The sequence below is a fragment of the Tamandua tetradactyla genome, chromosome 2 (assembly GCF_023851605.1).
Source record: "Tamandua tetradactyla isolate mTamTet1 chromosome 2, mTamTet1.pri, whole genome shotgun sequence".
Taxonomy (NCBI): domain Eukaryota; kingdom Metazoa; phylum Chordata; class Mammalia; order Pilosa; family Myrmecophagidae; genus Tamandua; species Tamandua tetradactyla.
In genome coordinates, this window is record NC_135328.1 from 99,106,012 (window position 1) to 99,127,018 (window position 21,007).

The 21,007-nt window shown below is 39.2% G+C and overlaps 1 protein-coding gene across 8 annotated transcripts in view; it reads left to right on the forward strand.

Annotated features, from left to right (window-relative positions):
- Positions 1-21,007, forward strand: part of TJP2 (tight junction protein 2) — a 129,566-nt gene that overhangs the window by 106,665 nt on the left and 1,894 nt on the right. For 6 of the 8 annotated variants that reach the window (XM_077148370.1, XM_077148369.1, XM_077148367.1 and 3 more), the window contains 9 exons: positions 595-782; positions 10,565-10,660; positions 11,565-11,644; positions 12,051-12,261; positions 15,917-16,017; positions 17,151-17,363; positions 18,516-18,626; positions 19,722-20,036; positions 20,819-20,904. In XM_077148370.1, coding sequence (XP_077004485.1) covers positions 595-782; positions 10,565-10,660; positions 11,565-11,644; positions 12,051-12,261; positions 15,917-16,017; positions 17,151-17,363; positions 18,516-18,626; positions 19,722-20,036; positions 20,819-20,904 — 1,401 coding nt within the window. The remainder of the gene's footprint in view (positions 1-594; positions 783-10,564; positions 10,661-11,564; positions 11,645-12,050; positions 12,262-15,916; positions 16,018-17,150; positions 17,364-18,515; positions 18,627-19,721; positions 20,037-20,818; positions 20,905-21,007) is intronic. The other 2 variants (XM_077148366.1, XM_077148372.1) reach the window with 1 other exon arrangement.

Below are 21,007 nucleotides of genomic sequence, written 5' to 3' on the forward strand. Positions count from 1 at the left end.
ATCCCACATGACCTCATTATTTGTCACATGTACTCTCCCATCATCTGTTTACTGGGAAGGGCCTAAAACTGTAAAATATCCACGAGCTGGTTTGCTGTATTTGGCATCATAAGCTGGCTGCTCTTGTGTGATCAGTTTAAACCATTTCCTAAGGAGTATCTCCTACCTTGTGTAGCGTACATGGCATGTTCCAGGTGGCTGTGGCACAGCAGCACCTCTTAGAAATAAGTTGCCCTTGTCTGGTGGCTGACCATCCTTGGGAGAGGCTGTGCATCCCAGTAAAACTTGTTGGTTGGCTGACAGAAGACCCAGGAAAGACACCTGCGTTTTGGCAGGGATTATGGATGTGCTTTCTGTAAACCAGCCTGCCAGAACTGAGCCAGGTTGAACATGTCTGTTATTGAGCTATGTCCAATGGATTTTATTTAGGCCCGGGCTTTCTCTGCTTCTGTCTGGAAATAAAGGTCGTCACATTTCCCACTATGTGAAACTTCCTTATTGTCTGGCTGATGTCGACTGTATTTGGTTAATGGCTTGTGCATTAGCAACATTTTCTGCCATTATATCTTTACTTCCCATGGTTTTTTCTCCCAGAGCTGAACAAATGGCCAGTGTTCAGAATGCCCAGAGAGATAACACGGGGGACAGAGCAGACTTCTGGAGAATGCGTGGCCAGAGATCTGGAATGAAGAAGAACGTGAGAAAGAGTCGGGAAGACCTAACAGCTGCTGTGTCAGTTAGCACCAAATTCCCAGCTTACGAGAGGGTTTTGCTGCGAGAAGGTGAGAGAACCACAGGGCCAGGAAATGACCTAACTGGCTCTGAGCCTGTTTTCTTTCACTTTCAGACTGTAACTGTTAGGTTCTAAGACAGATTCGTCACTTAGGCCAGAGTCAGATTATTGAGTTGGAGTCCTATTCAGGTGAGAAACAACATCACGCAGAAGTCAGCTCTTTAGTCTTCTAAGGAGAGTTCTCTTTCTGTAACCTAAAAATTCCTGTACATTACTCCTAGAGAAGTTTATCTTTAAAAGTGGTAACGGAAGTGAAGACATACTCTTCAAAAGAGAGCTGAGCTGAAATGGAGATGAAAGGACACAGAATTTCTTTCATTTTGCTATATTATCAAAACCCTATAAAATACTTTTGCTTCCTGTCTTAACAATTAGAACAAGTGTATGTGTTTTTTTTTTTTTTTAATTTTTTTATTAATCAAAAAAAAGAAAAGAAATTAACACAACATTTAGAAATCATTCCATTCTACAAATGCACTCAGTAATTCTTAGTATCATCACATAGATGTATGATCATCATTTCTTAGTACATTTGCATCGATTTAGGAAAAGAACTAGCAAAACAGCAGAAAAAGATATAGAATGTTAATATAGAGAAGAGAATTAAAATAATAATACTAATAAAATATATATATATAAAAAGGAAAAAGAAAAAAAACAAAAACAAAAGATACAAACACACAAACAAACAAACAAAAAACCATATTTCAGGTGCAGCTTCATTCAGTGTTCCAACATAGTTACATTACACTTAGGTATTATTGTGCTGTCCATTTTTGAGTTTTTGTATCTAGTCCTGTTGCACAGTCTGTATCCCTTCAGCTCCAATTACCCATTATCTTACCCTGTTTCTAACTCCTGCTGGTCTCTGTTACCAATGATATATTCCAAGTTGATTCTCGAATGTCGGTTCACATCAGTGGGACCTTACAGTATTTGTCCTTTAGTTTTGGGCTAGACTCACTCAGCATAATGTTCTCTAGATCCATCCATGTTATTACATGCTTCATAAGTTTAGTCTGTCTTAAAGCTGCATAATATTCCATCGTAGGTATACGCCACAGTTTGTTTAGCCACTCGTCTGTTGATGGACATTTTGGCTGTTTCCATCTCTTTGCAATTGTAGATAATGCTGCTATAAACACTGGTGTGCAAATGTCTGTCTGTATCTTTGCCCTTAAGTCCTTTGAGTAGATACCTAGCAGTGGTATTGCTGGGTCGTAATCCATTCTGCCATTCTATGTCTTTTGATTGGGAAATTCAGTCCATTAACTTTTAGTATTATTACTGTTTGGATAATATTTTGCTCTACCATTTTGGCTTTTGTATTATATATATCATATCTGATTTTCCTTCTTTCTACACTTTACTCCATACCTCTCTCTTCTGTCTTTTCGTATCTGACTCTAGTGCTCCCTTTAGTATTTCTTGCAGAGCTGGTCTCTTGGTCACAAATTCTCTCAGTGACTTTTTGTCTATAAATGTTTTAATTTCTCCTTCATTTTTGAAGGACAATTTTGCTGGATATAGGAGTCTTGGTTGGCAGTTTTTCTCTTTTAGTAATTTAAATATATCATCCCACTGTCTTCTAGCTTCCATGGTTTCTGCTGAGAAATCTACACATAGTCTTATTGGGTTTCCCTTGTATGTGACAGATTGTTTTTCTCTTGCTGCTTTCAAGATCCTCTCTTTCTCTTTGACCTCTGACATTCTAACTAGTAAGTGTCTTGGAAAACGCCTATTTGGGTCTATTCTCTTTGGGGTGTGCTGCACTTCTTGGATCTGCAAATTTAGGTCTTTCATAAGAGTTGGGAAATTTTCAGTGATAATTTCTTCCATTAGTTTTTCTCCTCCTTTTCCCTTCTCTTCTCCTTCTGGGACACCCACAACACGTATATTTGTGCGGTTCATATTGTCATTCAGTTCCCTGATCCCCTGCTCAAGTTTTTCCATTCTTTTCCCGATAGTTTCTGTTTCTTTTTGGAATTCAGATGTTCCATCCTCCAGTTCACTAATTGTAGCTTCTGTCTCTTTAGATCTACCATTGTAGGTATCCATTGTTTTTTCCATTTTTTCTTCTTTGTCCTTCACTCCCATAAGTTCTGTGATTTGTTTTTTCAGATTTTCTATTTCTTCTTTTTGTTCAGCCCATGTCTTCTTCATGTCCTCCCTCAATTTATTGATTTGGTTTTTGAAGAGTTTTTCCATTTCTGTTCGTATATTCAGCATTAGTTGTCTCAGCTCCTGTATCTCATTTGAACTATTGGTTTGTTCCTTTGACTGGGCCATATCTTCAATTTTCCGAGCATCATCCATTATTTTCTGCTGGTGTCTGTGCATTTGATCAGATTTCCCTGGGTGTGGGACCCAGCTGGTTGAAAGGTTTTTCTGTGAAATCTCTGGGCTCTGTTTTTCTTTTCCTGCCCAGTAGGTGGCGCTCGTGGCGCTCATCTGTCTGCACGGCAGTCGGCCGGGAAACCGCGCATGGAGGTGGGGGTCGCTGGCCGCCGCGGCTTGGGAGAGTGCCGGTCCTAATTGCCCAGCTGGCCTGAAACGCCAAGCATGACAGGAGGGCCCCGCTATCCAACGTTCCCAGTCAGACTGGGGAGCCACGTGCGTGGAGGGGACCCCAGTCGCCAGCCGCCCCGGCCGGGAAAACGCGCGCCCCTCGGGTATCTCACCGCAGCAGATTCTCCCTGCCCGTTCAGCTGTTCCAGAATGGGGTACGCTGTCTTTTTGGTCTCTGTCGTGACTCCGGGAGCTGTTTCGTATTGTTTCTGTTTCTTTAGTTGCTTTTCTGGAGGAGGAACTAAGACCCGCGCGTCTTACTAAGCCGCCATCTTCTCCGGAAGTCCTCCACTTTGAGTTAATTTTTGTGTAGGGTGTAAGATACAGTTTGTCTTTTATTCTCTTGGCTATTGATATCCAGTTCTTCCATGCCCAGTTATTGAAAAGACTATTTTGCTCCAGTTCAGAGGATTTGGGGGCCTTGTCAAAAATTAGTTGACCATAGATTTGGTGGTCTATTTCTGCACTCTCTATTCGATTACATTGGTCAATGCTTCTGCTTTGTGCCAGTACCATGCTGTTTTGACCACTGTGTCTTTATAATAGGTTTCAAAGTCAGGTAGTGTCAATCCCCCCACTTCGTTCTTCTTTTTAAGGATGCTTTTAGCTATTCAGGGTCTCTTTTCCTTCCAGATGAATTTTTTTTTTTTTTTTTATTAATTAAAAAAAGAATTAACAAAACAATTAGAAATCATTCCAATCTACATGTACAATCAGTAATTCTTTTTTTTTTTTTTAGTTTTTTTTTTTTATTAATTAAAAAAAGAATTAACAAAACAATTAGAAATCATTTCAATCTACATGTACAATCAGTAATTCTTAATAACATCACATAGTTGCATATTCATCATTTCTTAGTACATTTGCATCGATTTAGAAAAAGAAATAAAAAGACAACAGAATAAGAATTAAAACAATAATAGAAAGAAAAAAAAAACAAAAAAAACAAAAACAAAAAACCTATACCTCACATGCAGCTTCATTCAGTGTTTTAACATAATTGTATTACAATTGGGTAGTATTGTGCTGTCCATTTCTGAGTTTTTATATCCAGTCCCGTTGTACAGTCTGTATCCCTTCATCTCCAATTATCCCTTCTCTTTTTTTTTTTTTTTTTTTTTTTTAATTAACGGAAAAAAAGAAATTAACCCAACATTTAGAGATCATACCATTCTACACATGCAATCATTAATTCTTAACATCATCACATAGATGCATGATCATCATTTCTTAGTACATTTGCATTGGTTTAGAAGAACTAGCAACATAACCGAAAAAGATATAGAATGTTAATATAGAGAAAAAAATAAAAGTAATAATAGTAAAATCAAAACAAAACAAAACAAAACAAAAACCTATAGCTCAGATGCAGCTTCATTCAGTGTTTTAACATGATTACTTTACAATTAGGTATTCTTGTGCTGTCCATTTTTGAGTTTTTGTATCTAGTCCTGTTGCACAGTCTGTATCCCTTCAGCTTCAATTACCCATTGTCTTACCCTGTTTCTAACTCCTGCTGAACTCTGTTACCAATGACATATTTCAAGTTTATTCTCGAATGACCGTTCACATCAGTGAGACCATACAGTATTTGTCCTTTAGTTTTTGGCTGGATTCACTCAGCATAATATTCTCTAGGTCCATCCATGTTATTACATGGTTCATAAGTTTATCTTGTCTTAAAGCTGCATAATATTCCATCGTATGTATATACCACAGTTTGTTTAGCCACTCTTCTGTTGATGGAGATTTTGGCTGTTTCCATCTCTTTGCAATTGTAAATAATGCTGCTATAAACATTGGTGTGCAAATGTCCGTTTGTGTCTTTGCCCTTAAGTCCTTTGAGTAGATACCTAGCAATGGTATTGCTGGGTCGTATGGCAATTCTATATTCAGCTTTTTGAGGAACCGCCAAACTGCCTTCCACAGTGGTTGCACCCTTTGACATTCCCACCAACAGTGGATAAGTGTGCCTCTTTCTCCGCATCCTCTCCAGCACTTGTCATTTTCTGTTTTGTTGATAATGGCCATTCTGGTGGGTGTGAGATGATATCTCATTGTGGTTTTGATTTGCATTTCTCTAATGGCCAGGGACATTGAGCATCTCTTCATGTGCCTCTTGGCCATCCGTATTTCCTCTTCTGAGAGGTGTCTGTTCAAGTCTTTTTCCCATTTTGTAATTGGGTTGGCTGTCTTTTTGTTGTTGAGATGAACAATCTCTTTATAAATTCTGGATACTAGACCTTTATCTGATATATCATTTCCAAATATTGTCTCCCATTGTGAAGGCTGTCTTTCTACTTTCTTGATGAAGTTCTTTGATGCACAAAAGTGTTTAATTTTGAGGAGTTCCCATTTATTTATTTCCTTCTTCAGTGCTCTTGCTTTAGGTTTAAGGTCTATAAAACTGCCTCCAGTTGTAAGACTCATAAGATATCTCCCTACATTTTCCTCTAACTGTTTTATGGTCTTAGACCTAATGTTTAGATCTTTGATCCATTTTGAGTTAACTTTTGTATAGGGTGTGAGATACGGGTCCTCTTTCATTCTTTTGCATATGGATATCCAGTTCTCTAGGCACCATTTATTGAAGAGACTGTTCTGTCCCAGGTGAGTTGGCTTGACTGCCTTATCAAAGATCAAATGTCCATAGATGAGAGGGTCTATATCTAAGCACTCTATTCGATTCCATTGGTCGATATATCTATCTTTATGCCAATACCATGCTGTTTTGACCACTGTGGCTTCATAATATGCCTTAAAGTCAGGCAGCGCGAGACCTCCAGCTTCGTTTTTTTTCCTCAAGATGTTTTTAGCAATTCGGGGCACCCTGCCCTTCCAGATAAATTTGCTTATTGGTTTTTCTATTTCTGAAAAATAAGTTGTTGGGATTTTGATTGGTATTGCATTGAATCTGTAAATCAATTTAGGTAGGATTGACATCTTAACTATATTTAGTCTTCCAATCCATGAACACGGTATGCCCTTCCATCTATTTAGGTCTTCTGTGATTTCTTTTAGCAGTTTTTTGTAGTTTTCTTTATATAGGTTTTTTGTCTCTTTAGTTAAATTTATTCCTAGGTATTTTATTCTTTTAGTTGCAATTGTAAATGGGATTCGTTTCTTGATTTCCCCCTCAGCTTGTTCATTACTAGTGTATAGAAATGCTACAGATTTTTGAATGTTGATCTTGTAACCTGCTACTTTGCTGTACTCATTTATTAGCTCTAGTAGTTTTGTTGTGGATTTTTCCGGGTTTTCGACGTATAGTATCATATCGTCTGCAAACAGTGATAGTTTTACTTCTTCCTTTCCAATTTTGATGCCTTGTATTTCTTTTTCTTGTCTAATTGCTCTGGCTAGAACCTCCAACACAATGTTGAATAATAGTGGTGATAGTGGACATCCTTGTCTTGTTCCTGATCTTAGGGGGAAAGTTTTCAATTTTTCCCCATTGAGCATGATATTAGCTGTGGGTTTTTCATATATTCCCTCTATCATTTTAAGGAAGTTCCCTTGTATTCCTATCTTTTGAAGTGTTTTCAACAGGAAAGGATGTTGAATCTTGTCGAATGCCTTCTCTGCATCAATTGAGATGATCATGTGATTTTTCTGCTTTGATTTGTTGATATGGTGTATTACATTAATTGATTTTCTTATGTTGAACCATCCTTGCATACCTGGGATGAATCCTACTTGGTCATGATGTATAATTCTTTTAATGTGTTGTTGGATACGATTTGCTAGAATTTTATTGAGGATTTTTGCATCTGTATTCATTAGAGAGATTGGTCTGTAGCTTTCTTTTTTTGTAATATCTTTGCCTGGTTTTGGTATGAGGGTGATGTTGGCTTCATAGAATGAATTAGGTAGTTTTCCCTCCACTTCGATTTTTTTGAAGAGTTTGAAGAGAATTGGTACTAATTCTTTTGGAACGTTTGGTAGAATTCACATGTGAAGCCGTCTGGTCCTGGACTTTTCTTTTTAGGAAGCTTTTGAATGACTAATTCAATTTCTTTACTTGTGATTGGTTTGTTGAGGTCATCTATGTCTTCTTGAGTCAAAGTTGGTTGTTCATGTCTTTCCAGGAACCCGTCCATTTCCTCTAAATTGTTGTATTTATTAGCGTAAAGTTGTTCATAGTATCCTGTTATTACCTCCTTTATTTCTGTGAGGTCAGTAGTTATGTCTCCTCTTCCATTTCTGATCTTATTTATTTGCATCCTCTCTCTTCTTCTTTTTGTCAATCTTGCTAAGGGCCCATCAATCTTATTGATTTTCTCATAGAACCAACTTCTGGCCTTATTGATTTTCTCTATTGTTTTCATGTTTTCAATTTCATTTATTTCTGCTCTAATCTTTGTTGTTTCTTTCCTTTTGCTTGCTTTGGGGTTAGCTTGCTGTTCTTTCTCCAGTTCTTCCAAATGGATAGTTAATTCCTGAATTTTTGCCTTTTCTTCTTTTCTGATATAGGCATTTAGAGCAATAAATTTCCCTCTTAGCACTACCTTTGCTGCGTCCCATAAGTTTTGATATGTTGTGTTTTCATTTTCATTCGCCTCGAGGTATTTGCTAATTTCTCTGGCAATTTCTTCTTTGACCCAGTCGTTGTTTAGGAGTGTGTTGTTGAGCCTCCACGTATTTGTGAATTTTCTGGCACTCTGCCTATTATTGATTTCCAACATCATTCCTTTATGGTCCGAGAAAGTGTTGTGTAAGATTTCAATCTTTTTAAATTTGTTAAGACTTGCTTTGTGACCCAGCATATGGTCTATCTTTGAGAATGATCCATGAGCACTTGAGAAAAAGGTGTATCCTGCTGTTGTGGGATGTAATGTCCTATAAATGTCTATTAAGTCTAGTTCATCTATAGTAATATTCAGATTCTCTATTTCTTTGTTGATCCTCTGTCTAGATGTTCTGTCCCTTGATGAGAGTGGTGAGTTGAAGTCTCCAACTATTATGGTATATGAGTCTATTTCCCTTTTCAGTGTTTGCAGTATATTCCTCACGTATTTTGGGGCATTCTGATTCGGTGCGTAAATATTTATGATTGTTATGTCTTCTTGTTTAATTGTTCCTTTTATTAGTATATAGTGTCCTTCTTTGTCTCTTTTAACTGTTTTACATTTGAAGTCTAATTTGTTGGATATTAGTATAGCCACTCCTGCTCTTTTCTGGTTGTTATTTGCATGAAATATCTTTTCCCAACCTTTCACTTTCAACCTATGTTTATCTTTGGGTCTAAGATGTGTTTCCTGTAGACAGCATATAGAAGGATCCTGTTTTTTAATCCATTCTGCCAATCTATGTCTTTTGATTGGGGAATTCAGTCCATTGACATTTAGTGTTATTACTGTTTGGATAATATTTTCCTCTAACATTTTGCCTTTTGTATTATATATATCATATCTGATTTTCCTTCTTTCTACACTCTTTTCCATATCTCTCTCTTCTGTCTTTTTGTATCTGACTCTAGTGCTCCCTTTAGTATTTCTTGCAGAGCTGGTCTCTTGGTCACAAATTCTTTCAGTGACTTTTTGTCTGAGAATGTTTTAATTTCTCCCTCATTTTTGAAGGATAATTTTGCTGGATATAGGAGTCTTGGTTGGCAGTTTTTCTCTTTTAGTATTTTAAATATATCATCCCACTGTCTTCTAGCTTCCATGGTTTCTGCTGAGAAATCTACACAAAGTCTTATTGGGTTTCCCTTGTATGTAATGGATTGTTTTTCTCTTGCTGCTTTCAAGATCTTCTCTTTCTCTTTGACCTCTGACATTCTAACTAGTAAGTGTCTTGGAGAACGCCTATTTGGGTCTAATCTCTTTGGGGTGCGCTGCACTTCTTGGATCTGTAATTTTAGGTCTTTCATAAGAGTTGGGAAATTTTCAGTGATAATTTCTTCCATTAGTTTTTCTCCTCCTTTTCCCTTCTCTTCTCCTTCTGGGACACCCACAACACGTATATTTGTGCGGTTCATATTGTCCTTGAGTTCCCTGATACCCTGTTCAAATTTTTCCATTCTTTTCCCTGTAGTTTCTGTTTCTTTTTGGAATTCAGATGTTCCATCCTCCAAATCACTAATTTTATCTTCTGTCTCTTTAAATCTATCATTGTAGCTATCCATTATTTTTTCTATGTTTGCTACTTTATCCTTCACTTCCATAAGTTCTGCGATTTGTTTTTTCAGTTTTTCTATTTCTTCTTTATGTTCAGCCCATGTCCTCTTCATGTCCTCCCTCAATTTATCGATTTCATTTTTGAAGAGGTTTTCCATTTCTGTTCGTATATTCAGCATTAGTTGTCTCAGCTCTTGTGTCTCATTTGAGCTATTGGTTTGTTCCTTTGACTGAGCCATATTCTCAATGTTTTGAGCGTGGACAGTTATCTTCTGCTGCTGGCGTCTGGGCATTTATTCAGATTTCTCTTGGTGTTGGACCCAGCAAGGTTGTAATATTTTTCTGTGAAATCTCTGGGTTCTGTTTTTCTTATCCTGCCCAGTAGGTGGCGCTCGTGGCACACGTTTGTCTGCGGGTCCCACCAGTAAAAGGTGCTGTGGGACCTTAAACTTTGGAAAACTCTCGCCGTCCTGGGGGTTCGCTAGCCGAAGCGGCTTGAGCCGGCCGGGGTCCGAACGCAGGGAGGGTTGCTGGTCGCCGCAGCCAGGGAAAGAGCCCGTCCGAATTTCCTAGTCGGCCCTGGGCAACAAGCGTGGCGGGAGGGCGCCAGCGGCAGCGGCCCTCCCGAGAGAGTGCACGTTCCCCGGGAGTCACGGGTTTGGAAGGGGCCTCCCCCACCCGTCACCGTTCTCCGCGGCCTGGGGGTTTCCAATCCAATTCTCTCAGTTGGTCCGGGGGCTGCGCGTGGTGTGGGCGCCAGTCGCCTTGGTTTCAGGGGACTGCCTCTCCCAGCCGGCCCGGGAAGGGGGAAGGGAGTAACTCCGGCCGCTTGCCACCCCGCCCGGTAAGGCCCGCGCGCCTCGGCGATCTCACCCGAGCTGCCTCTCTCAGCCAGCCAGCCGTTCCAGGATGGGGTACGCTGTCTTTTTTATCTCTGTTGTGGCTTTGGGCGCTTTCTGTATCGTTTCTACTCCCCTAGTAGGTGTCCTGGAGAAGAAACTAAGATCCGCGCGTCTTACTAAGCCGCCATCTTCCAGGAAGTCCAAGTGTATGTGTTTTAATGGCATTTCTTGACTCATTTCAGCTGGTTTCAAGAGGCCTGTGGTCTTATTCGGCCCCATAGCAGATATAGCAATGGAAAAGTTGGCAAATGAGTTACCTCACCTGTTTCAAACTGCTAGTAAGTCTGTCCCTGACTTTTTATTTCTCCCTGTTTTTTTTTTACCCCAAGTGATTTTCCTTGGTCTTTGCGTGCGTGTGTGTGTGTGTGTGTGTGTGTGTGTGTGTGTGTGTTTTGGCAGGGTGGGGGAGTGGTGAAGAGGGTGTTGAATTTGTGGGTTTACAGAAAAATCATGCATAAACTACAGAGTTCCATATACCACTCTATTATTAACACCTTGTGTCACTGTGGTACATTTGTTACAGTTCACAAAAGAACATTTTTATGATTGTACTATGAGCTATGGTCCATCGTTTCAATAGGGTATTTGGAAAGTTTTTAGCATCCAGAAAAGTTGAAAAAATAAATAGCAATCCACATACTTAAACCTGGAATCACTGACTCCTAAACTTTTGCTGTGTATGCTTTCTCTATCCAGCCCAGCCCACCCCACCCCACCTGACACACACACATGCATACACAGTTTAAAAAGTTTATGCTCACTTCATGCCTACATACTTGTGAATTTCCTAACTAGAAAGGATAGTTTCCCACACAACCACAATACCATTATCACAACCAAGAAATTTAACACTGATACGATGTTATTTAAAGTTTTCAAATTTTGTCAGTTGTCCCAACTCTGTCCTAGTCTCCTGTTTTTTTTCTAAATTGTTTTGTGACATTTGTATTTTGAAGATTCCAAGCCAGTTGTCTCATAGTATGTTCCCCACCTGACTACTGGCTTAATTCTTTCCTCTTAGCTGGATTTAGGTTAAACATGTAATGTGGGTCCTTCCCACTGCATGCCATTAGAAGGCACCTATTGTCAGGTGTCCCATCATTACTGGTGTTAGGTTGGCATATTTGGTTGTCACTGACCCTAAAAAGAGTACTACTCAGCTCCTTGTTTGTGTTTTTGCAGAAACAGAACCAAAAGATGCAGGATCTGAGAAATCCAGTGGGGTAGTGCGATTAAATACCGTGAGGCAAATTATTGAACAGGTGAGAAAATTCACCTGAAGGAATGTATTGTTAAAATAAATTGGATCATGGTTTGCTGAAGATTTTTTTTTGAATAGAATCTGTATTTTAATAATCTTTAAGTGGTAATGGTAAAAAATTGATATAAATGTAAACTGTTTCACTCTGGAAAAACCAGTTACTTCTCTCTCTGTGGCAGTGATGTTTTTTTTTCTGAGAGTTCTTGGCATTATACTAAATAACCTGTTAATTAATTTTATCAGAAATTCTAATGAATTGATAACATTGAAGTGGAAATTATGGGGAGAGAAGTGCTTTTTATTAAAACTTAAAAGTTATGTCTGTTGTAGTTACTCATTAAAACTCACTCTTTGATTCTATACTACTCTACATACTCATTTATGTAATTTTCCCCCATTTGTAACAGGATAAACATGCACTGTTAGATGTGACTCCAAAAGCTGTAGACCTGTTGAATTATACCCAGTGGTTCCCGATTGTGATTTTTTTCAACCCAGACTCTAGACAAGGTGTCAAAACCATGAGACAAAGGTTGAATCCAGCATCTAACAAAAGTTCTCGAAAGTTATATGATCAAGCCAACAAGCTTAAAAAAACTTGTGCACATCTTTTTACAGGTAAGCGAAACTTAAAATTTAGCCTCTTTGCCCGTAGAATTTTGAAGAATGGGAGAAATAAAATAATTTGAATTGAGAATTTGAAATTCTGTTCCTGACCCTGAAAAGTAGTTTATCCTGTAAAATAGGTATTTTAAACCTATAGCTTTTGTACATTTAATTTTGAAATTTTGACTGTTTGATGGTCCATGGAAATGGAAGACTGATGTCACAGCAGTTGGTTATTTTGCTGGTTTGCATTTTTAGTTGTGAGCACCCCAGGCTTGTGTGTGGGACTGCAAGGCTAGTGGTCGAGCCTAGCTCACTGCCCAGGACCCACGTTCAGTACTGATTGTGTCATTGCTCTCTACATAACGTCAATGCATGCACTAATTTATGAAATGATGGGAACTTTGTTTCATTATTTTAAAATGTCCCTGAAATAGAAACTTTGACACTAACCAGATACTGGATGATTTTCAAGATCTATTGTTCCTGTTTTTAGGTGCAATAATGATACTGTGATTATGTTTTTGCTTTTTTTATCTCTTATGCTGGGGAATGAGGTGTGTGAATGAATGTCTGCCGCCTTTAAACTCTTATTTTATCATCACTGGCTTTTCTTCTTCAAGTGCGGGAGATGCACTATTGACTACTATGGTGAAGTGTTATAACTAAGGGATAGTTGAGCCAAATAAAAAAGGAGGAGGTGGTTCATGGTAGACTGGATTTCTACAAATGTTGAGTCTTACAAGCTTAGGAGCTTGTGCTTTGGCTGTGTTCATACATATCTTTTGTCGTTTTTATGCATCTTTTTCTAGTTCCAGAGATTGAGGGTCACCATGCCCTCTTTGGGAAATGGATTCTCTAAACCAGTGTATATCTCTTCCTAATTTGGTATATTAGAAGAAAAAACAATAATAATACCACTAATAGTAGAAGCAGCAGCAGCCGCAGTAGCAAACTATGGTACAGTCTTTCACATGCACTGTCTTACTAGGGCATAAGAAAGGCTGATATTTCTGCCAGTTGCCCATGTAGTGTATGGCTGAGTCCAGATGGAAGCTGTGGCGTCTCTGACACCAATATTCAATGTACATCATATGTACATATGCCCAATATTGGAAGGGTCAGTCACTAATATGGGGTAGGGAGGTGGAATTATCCGATGTTCTGGAGAGGCTGGGCTAGGTTTCAGGACTTATCTGGACGAGGGACCGATCTGGAGGATGTAGGTTTCTGGCAAGTTATTCTAGTATCTGGAACCCTTGTGGAATCTTATATTGCTCTAGGTGTTCTTTAGGATTGGCTGGAATGGTCCTGGGTGGGGATTGACAGGTTGTGATAGGTAGCAAGATCTACCTGAAGCTTGTCTAAGAGCAGCCTTCCAAATAGCCTCTTGACTCTGTTTGAACTCTCTCTGCCACTGATACTTTATTAGTTATACTTCTTTTCCCCCTTTTGGTCAGGATGGAATTGGTGATCCCATGGTGTCAGGTCTGGATTCATCCCTGGGAGTCCTCTCTCACGTCCCCAGGGAAACTTTCACCCCTGGATGTCAGGTCCCACTTGGGGGGAGGGCAATGATTTCACTTGCAGAGTTGGGCTTAGACAGAATGAGGCCACATCTAAGCAACAACAGAGGTCCTCCAGAAGTAACTCTTAGGCATACCTATAGGTAGTCTAAGCTTCTCCACTACCTGCATAAGCTTCACAAGAGTAAGCCTCATAATCGAGGGCATGGCCTATTGATTTGGGTGTCCCTAAGGTTTGACACAGTATCAGGGGATTCCCTGATGATAAGGTTTAATAGTTCCATAGTTCTCCCCTCCCTCAGGGGACTTTGCCGGTATTTTTTGATTATCTGCTTAATATACCGTAGGATATTTCCAGGCATTACAATAATCTGTATAGAATTAAAAGACCTCTTTCCTATTCTGGGCTTCCTGTGTTTTAGTTATTCCAGTGCACTATACAGATAGGTTGATTTAGATTATGCACTACAGAAAATTTCGATTCCAAATCAAATAAACATTTCTTCCATTGGCCTCAAAGAGTATGTGTGATTCTAAAATATAGAAGTATGTGTGATTCTAAAATATAGATACCGTCTCCTTACCCCTATGTTCTGAATTACTTTAACCCCAACCTGTTTGGCTTTGTTCTTATCTCTAAATATTCGATTATATATATATAAAACAGCCTCTCAAAATCCGGAAATAATAATCACTACTCTGGACTTAATGTGTCTACTCTAAAAGCTTACAATCTAGGCATCTTTAATTTAATACCTGTATTTAATTCAAATCATTCTATTTGTTCCTAAAACTTATCTTACCAGCTGAAGGGGAGCAATCTCATTTCTATATTTAAATGACATTGCATTTTAGTCATGAGCACAATAATCTTTGCAAGGTGCCATAATGTGTACAAAAGTCCAAAGAATCAAAGTTAATTGTTCTTGGCCTGTCCATTGTATGAGCTTATTTTAATGCTGTTTATAATTAATAACTAAGGAAATTATAAGCATATGCAGAATTTTCCAAGGTCAATATAACTTATTAAATGAAAGAAAACTATGTTATTAGAGAGAAAACATGAAGTATTTGCTTTATGGTACTATTTGGCTTTAGAAGTAATGTACATAACGCCATGCCTTCTAATAAAAAGCCATGACTGTGGTTTCACCAAGAAAACCCTCATTTATCTGCCATTTGATACTCTTAGGTCTGGCTTTAATGTTTTTATTATTATTCTGTGTCAGTTAGCTTGTTTGGTTTATCTTTTATAGGCCCATGGATAAGATTACTGAAGAACCAATGCGTATATTGTACTCTGTTGGCATTTTATATCCATGCTCTAAATTTGTGCTTGAAGTTTGCAGCAGAGTGCACTGGCCTAGGCCGTAGACTCTGGAAGCAGGCTCCATGTTTGCACCCAGGCACTTCCACTTTCTCGATCTGAGATGGGCTAGTTAATTTCACTTCTTTGTGCCTTACTTTTTCATGTTGCAAATGGGAATAACAGCAATACCTACCTTGGAAGGTTTGTGTAAGGATGAAATGAGCAGATACATGTAAGGTACTTGGAAAAGTACCTGGTTGATCCATAAATGAGATATTTTTTCCTCTGAATAAGAACTGTATATTCCTTAAATGCACAGCAGTTAAGGTTTAGTTTGCCAGGACATCTCAAAATCAATAGGGATAACTTATTTGTATTCTAAAATGCTTGAGCCTCTCAAAATGATACATACTTAAAGGTTGCATTGAGTATATTAGTATATATTTTCCCTGTTTATAAAATACAAATCTATATAATATTTAAAGTACAGTACTTTTCTATTTATTTTTAGTTTTCTTATCTTTGGTCATAAAGAAATACTCTTTAAAAATATTTTTTTAAAGGAAGCTGTTCTGGAAAATAGATATCTTGAAAAACAAACGATTTCTAGCTTATAATATCAGTCTATTATAATCTTCACAGCCAAATGATTAATAGTTTTAATTAATTCCTCTAAAATGATTTAGTATTCACATAGCTGCAGACTTTTTCTTGCATTTGCCAAAGCTTTGATTCATATATGATAGAAATGAGCATAAATTATGTCAAATACTATTCTTAATAGTCATTGCTTTGGAAATTGATGTGTGTCTTTTTATTTATATTTCTATAGGTACAATTAGCCTAAATTCAGCCAACGATAGCTGGTTTGGCAGCTTGAAGGACACAATTCAGCATCAGCAAGGAGAGGCAGTCTGGGTCTCTGAGGGAAAGGTATGTGGCGTCACACTTTGTAATGAGGTGAGAATCCATGTTCTGAATCTTTTCTAAAGAGGGTTGTGAATGTAGTAAAACCATGCCTGTTTGAGGTGATTTCAACATATATGTTAATCAAGTTTGACATTTTGTAAATTCTTTGAAAACAGTAGTAAAATTAAGGGTCTTTTAAAAGAAAAGCAAAACGTGATGTATGTGGTCCTACATTCACTTCCCTTTTTTATCTTTAACATAGTAATTAGTGTTGTATTCTCAGTACGCTAATCAGAGCTTACAAGATCTTGTGCCAAGCACCACAGCTTACCAAGGACATGGGAAACTTAGAGTGGAGATGAAAGGTGAGGTTGAGGAGTATGGAGAATATAGTTAAAAATTAATAGAAAGAAGAAATGCTAAGGGAGCGAGAAATCATTTGCCTAGAAAAAAGGGGCAGAGAATGTGCAGTAGTTCTAAGAGTTTGAATAGGTATTGAGGGCCTTGGGAAGTTTGTCTAGGTTTCAAATATTGACTCGTTTCTCATCTGTTGAGTTGATTCAGTTTTATACATAGCTCTGTTGCAGGGAGGGAGAGAGATTTTATAACTTGCTGTGGTCCCTTTAATTCTAGGAGTCTTTGTTGCTAGTATCCTGTACTCATGCTACTAAATCGAGATAGCTTGTGAGACTTTATTGTGCAACTGACTTAATTAGATTGTTGCGTGATAGCCTTCCTTTTTGGGATCCAGATGTATAGTCAGTTTATGTGAAATTGACTGAATACCTACAGCTGGTTGACTTTGTGCTAACCTCCATGGCGAGAATAAGCTGGACAAGACACGGCAGTGTTCATTTATTACGAGGAAGCAAGTACCAGGAGAAAAAGCTGGAAAAGAGTCAGATTGTGGAAGGAAAGCATAACAATCTGAGGATGGATGGTAGCAAGGAAAGGGTACAGTGTTCCTAATTGGAGTCTGCACAAAAATTAGTGTATTCATTTAAAGCCAAGTGATTTCAGGAAAATAAAGTGCATTCCCGGTCTAGCACATTTCAGGTATCAGTTGTTGCTTGGCTGAGCCCTTGGGAGTTTTCTTGAGTCCCCACTCCCAGGAGCCATATCAGATCCCACTGACCCTTCAAAACAAATTCCTCTAGATGGAAGGGATGGAAGATGACTCCGAAGACCGTATGTCCTACCTAACTGCCATGGGTGCAGACTATCTGAGTTGCGACAGCCGCCTCATCAGTGACTTTGAAGACACCGACGGTGAAGGAGGCGCCTACACTGACAATGAGCTGGATGAGCCAGCCGAGGAGCCGCTGGTGTCTTCCATCACCCGCTCCTCTGAGCCGGTGCAGCACGAGGAGGTGAGGCGAGGCAGGCCACGGGCGGCACGGCTGAGAGGGCAGGCAGAGGAGAGTCTGGTGTGCAACTCTCTTTCTTCTGGACAACTGTGCGTTCAAGGTGCTGCGGCAGGTGTTCCCAAGGGTTGGAGCAAATGACTTCTAGGGCATCTCTCTCTCTGCATCCATGACTCTGTGACTGTGGTTGAGGCTCATGGGAAAGTGGGGCAGGAAAACAAGCACTGGGAGAAGTGGAGTAATCGCTTCTTATCACCCCGGTGCCTGTGGGCATTGTGGGTAAACTGAGTGGCCATATGTGCCACTGCCTAAATTACAAGTGGAACATTCCGTTTTAAATATGATATTGCTGTATTTACTTGTAACCTTTGATTAGAGCTCTCTCTGTATTCTTTGGTGTTGCTTTATTTCTCTCCCCACTTACCTTTAACCTTTCTAATCTTGCCATCACTCCTGAGTGTTTCCCCATCAGTTTCCTTCTCTTTTATTTCAACTTTTAAATTGCGCTTGTGATCAAAATTTAACTGATCGTATGTACGCATCCACTGGCCAGTTAATAGACCACTTACGTGAGCCTAGAAATCACCTCGCCAGGCGCTAATTTAGGACGAGAGCAGTTGTTAATTGTACATCAGAGAATTTTGGAATAATGATCTTTGTAAACACGTATCCATGTATTTGGATAATCAATACTATGAACTTCCCTTTAGCAGTTTATCTCATAAGTGAATGATTTTGTTCTTGATGAAATAGAAGTACCAAAAAAAAAAAAAAATTCAAATTGAAGCGGGGAAAGACCAGTATGCCAAAAACAAAAAAAAAACCAAAGCCTGTAGTGTATACCACTGGACAAGTTGTAAGGAATAAATGAACTTTTGAATGTTTGCAATACAGAGAGTTTAGACTTTAGAAGGACTTTTTTTTTTATCCTTTAAAAGAGAGTACTATCTTGGATACAGGTGCAGCCAGTTTTAAAAATTTGTCTTTAGCATTTGTTCCTGAGACTATGCCTGGTATCTGCCTTTTCAGTAAAGAAGCACTGAGCCAGTTCCTCAACTTTTGAACTAAGCAAGTTAGCAGAACTTCAGTGAAGCAGATGAGTCCTTTTTTCTCTCTGCTCAGATGTTCTTGTTTTAAATGAACCTTTATATCTTGTAGAGCATAAGGAAGCCCAGCCCAGAGCCACGAGCTCAGATGAGGAGGGCTGCTAGCAGAGATCAACTTAGGGACAATAGCCCACCCCCAGCATTCAAGCCAGAGCCGCCCAAGGTACGTGGCTGGGAGACCCAGGACGGGAAGGAAGAAGAGGCAGGTGCCCAAGGTCCCCCTGCCTCTGGAGAGCAGGGGAGGAGCATGCACCATGAGGTGGGGTGGGATTTAACTCGGCGTTCTCTGGTAAAACCTGACTTTTGACCTGTTGAGGTGAAACCAAAAATTAGGGAAGGGAGAAAAAAATAGTTGGGATAGGCAGTTTTAGGAAAGTTTACAAATTAGTTCTGTTAGCCTTCATTTCATTTATTAATTTTTTTGTATAAAGAATAAAAGTTTGACAAATACTATATGCCCAGAATCACCAATTTCAAAAAATCTGTTTTTCTTTTTCTGCCTAATTGAAGTTTTCTGTCCATAGTCTGATTGAGATGCACCAGAAAATCCTTACTAGCTATTTGCTGAAGAAGGCAATCCCTACCATTGTATACAGTGCCTCTCAATATAAGAGCAGTTTAAATTTATTGTTTTTTCAATAAATCATTATCTAGATCAAAATCAATGTAAGGATGCATGGGCATCTCTCATATGATTCTTTATCCCCTTTCTGAGTCAAAGCTATGGCTATAGATTTTTCCTTATTACCCAATCAAATTTCTCTGTTTTACTCAATCATGAAAATTTATAAGCGTATCTAGAATCGAAGTGCAAGAAGGAGATGTGTGTCATCAGCATGGTGTGTTGTCACCCCCGCTCCCAGATTTATTTACCTCCAGCTGGGCACAGGCCTCCCCTCTGGTGTGAACTCAGGAGATGACTCCTCCAGTCCTGAGACCTGTCTTGTTCTGAGGTCCTTGCCAAAGTTCTGATCTCCTCTAGTATGAAGTTATTCAAGGTCTGATCTACGTTTAGCAATTCCAGTGCCCCCAGAACTTCCCCAATACTCTGTTGGCCTCCTAGCATTCTTAATATTCTTCCTAGGAAGGGCGGTAGGGCTCAGCGTGCCCAGCCACTGCTGTATCTTATTGGATGGTATTTATAGCTGCTGACCATGTATGGAAACTGATCAGGAAATGGAGTGTATTAAATTACTAATAAAGATTTGAAAATAAACTGAAAACCCAAGGTAAAAATAATTGTCATTGCTTTCTGCAGGCCAAAACCCAAAACAGAGAAGAACCCCCTGACTTTCCCAAATCCTACGAATGCAAGTCAAACCCTTCAGAAATTTCCATAGCATCCACCAAAGGTTATCCTCCTCCTGTTGCAGCAAAGCCTTCCTTTGGACGATCTATACTGAAGCCCTCCACTCCCATCCCACCCTCAGAGAGTGAGGAGGTGGGAGAGGGCAGTGAAGAACAAGAGAATGCATCCAAATCTGTTCTGGGCAAAGTCAAAATATTTGAGAAGATGGATCACAAGGCAAGGTTACAGAGAATGCAAGAGCTCCAAGAAGCACAGAATGCAAGGGTAATTATTTTTAAACCGCTAGATTCTCTTGGTAGATAGACAAGAGGTTTAAAAACATTTGACTACAGTATAATGATTCACACTCCTTTTTCCACTGCTGCAAACATAAAAGGAATGTTTGTACATATGTCTCCAAAGGTGGACCCTGTGTTTTGTGTCATCTCCAGATTGGTGTCATTGCATCCTCTTTTCTTCCCCTTAAGAAAGTTCAACAATATAGGTAAATAAGATTCTGCTCTTAGTACTTCAGAACTATATGTCCAGTTCTGGAGTGGGCAAGTGCGATGAGTCAGTACCTCTCAGAGTGATTTTTTTTTTTTTTTAACATTTGTTATGTTGGTTGGTTTGGTAACTGAGTTTCAGTTTGCTTCCATATTTGCTATAGAAAACGAGCAAACAGGGTGCTGAAGTTGAAAGGCCCATAAAGCCTAGTTTTTAACGTAGTGTTTGAACTTTAGTACCATGTAGACATAAACTTCTTCAAAAGTTAAATGAAAATAATTTGAGTAAAGGTTCATGGAGCATCTTCTGTCCAGTGGATATGGGAGTTTTCTTCACTCACATCTGTCTCTACAATGGCAATGCTTCTGAACTGCTGCTTTTTCCTGTCTGGCATATGTCAGTAGGCACCACACAACCATGGAAACTAGACCGTTACTTCCATTTTTCCTCTTCTTGAAATGACAGTGGAAAAGAAGTACATGTGGGAAGGTGTGGGACCAGCAGGAACCCACCCACAAACTCCAATAGTTATTTTCTTCCTCTTCTTTTTTTCACTGCAGATTGAAATTGCGCAGAAGCATCCTGATATCTATGCAGTCCCAATGAAAACACATAAACCAGATTCTGGCCTGCCCCAGCACATGAGGTAAGGCTGCCTGGCAGGTATAGGTCCAAAGCTTCAAATAGGACAGAGGGGGCTTCTCTGGGACTGGGGCCCTCAAGAATGAATCTTCTTCATCCAGATTTCA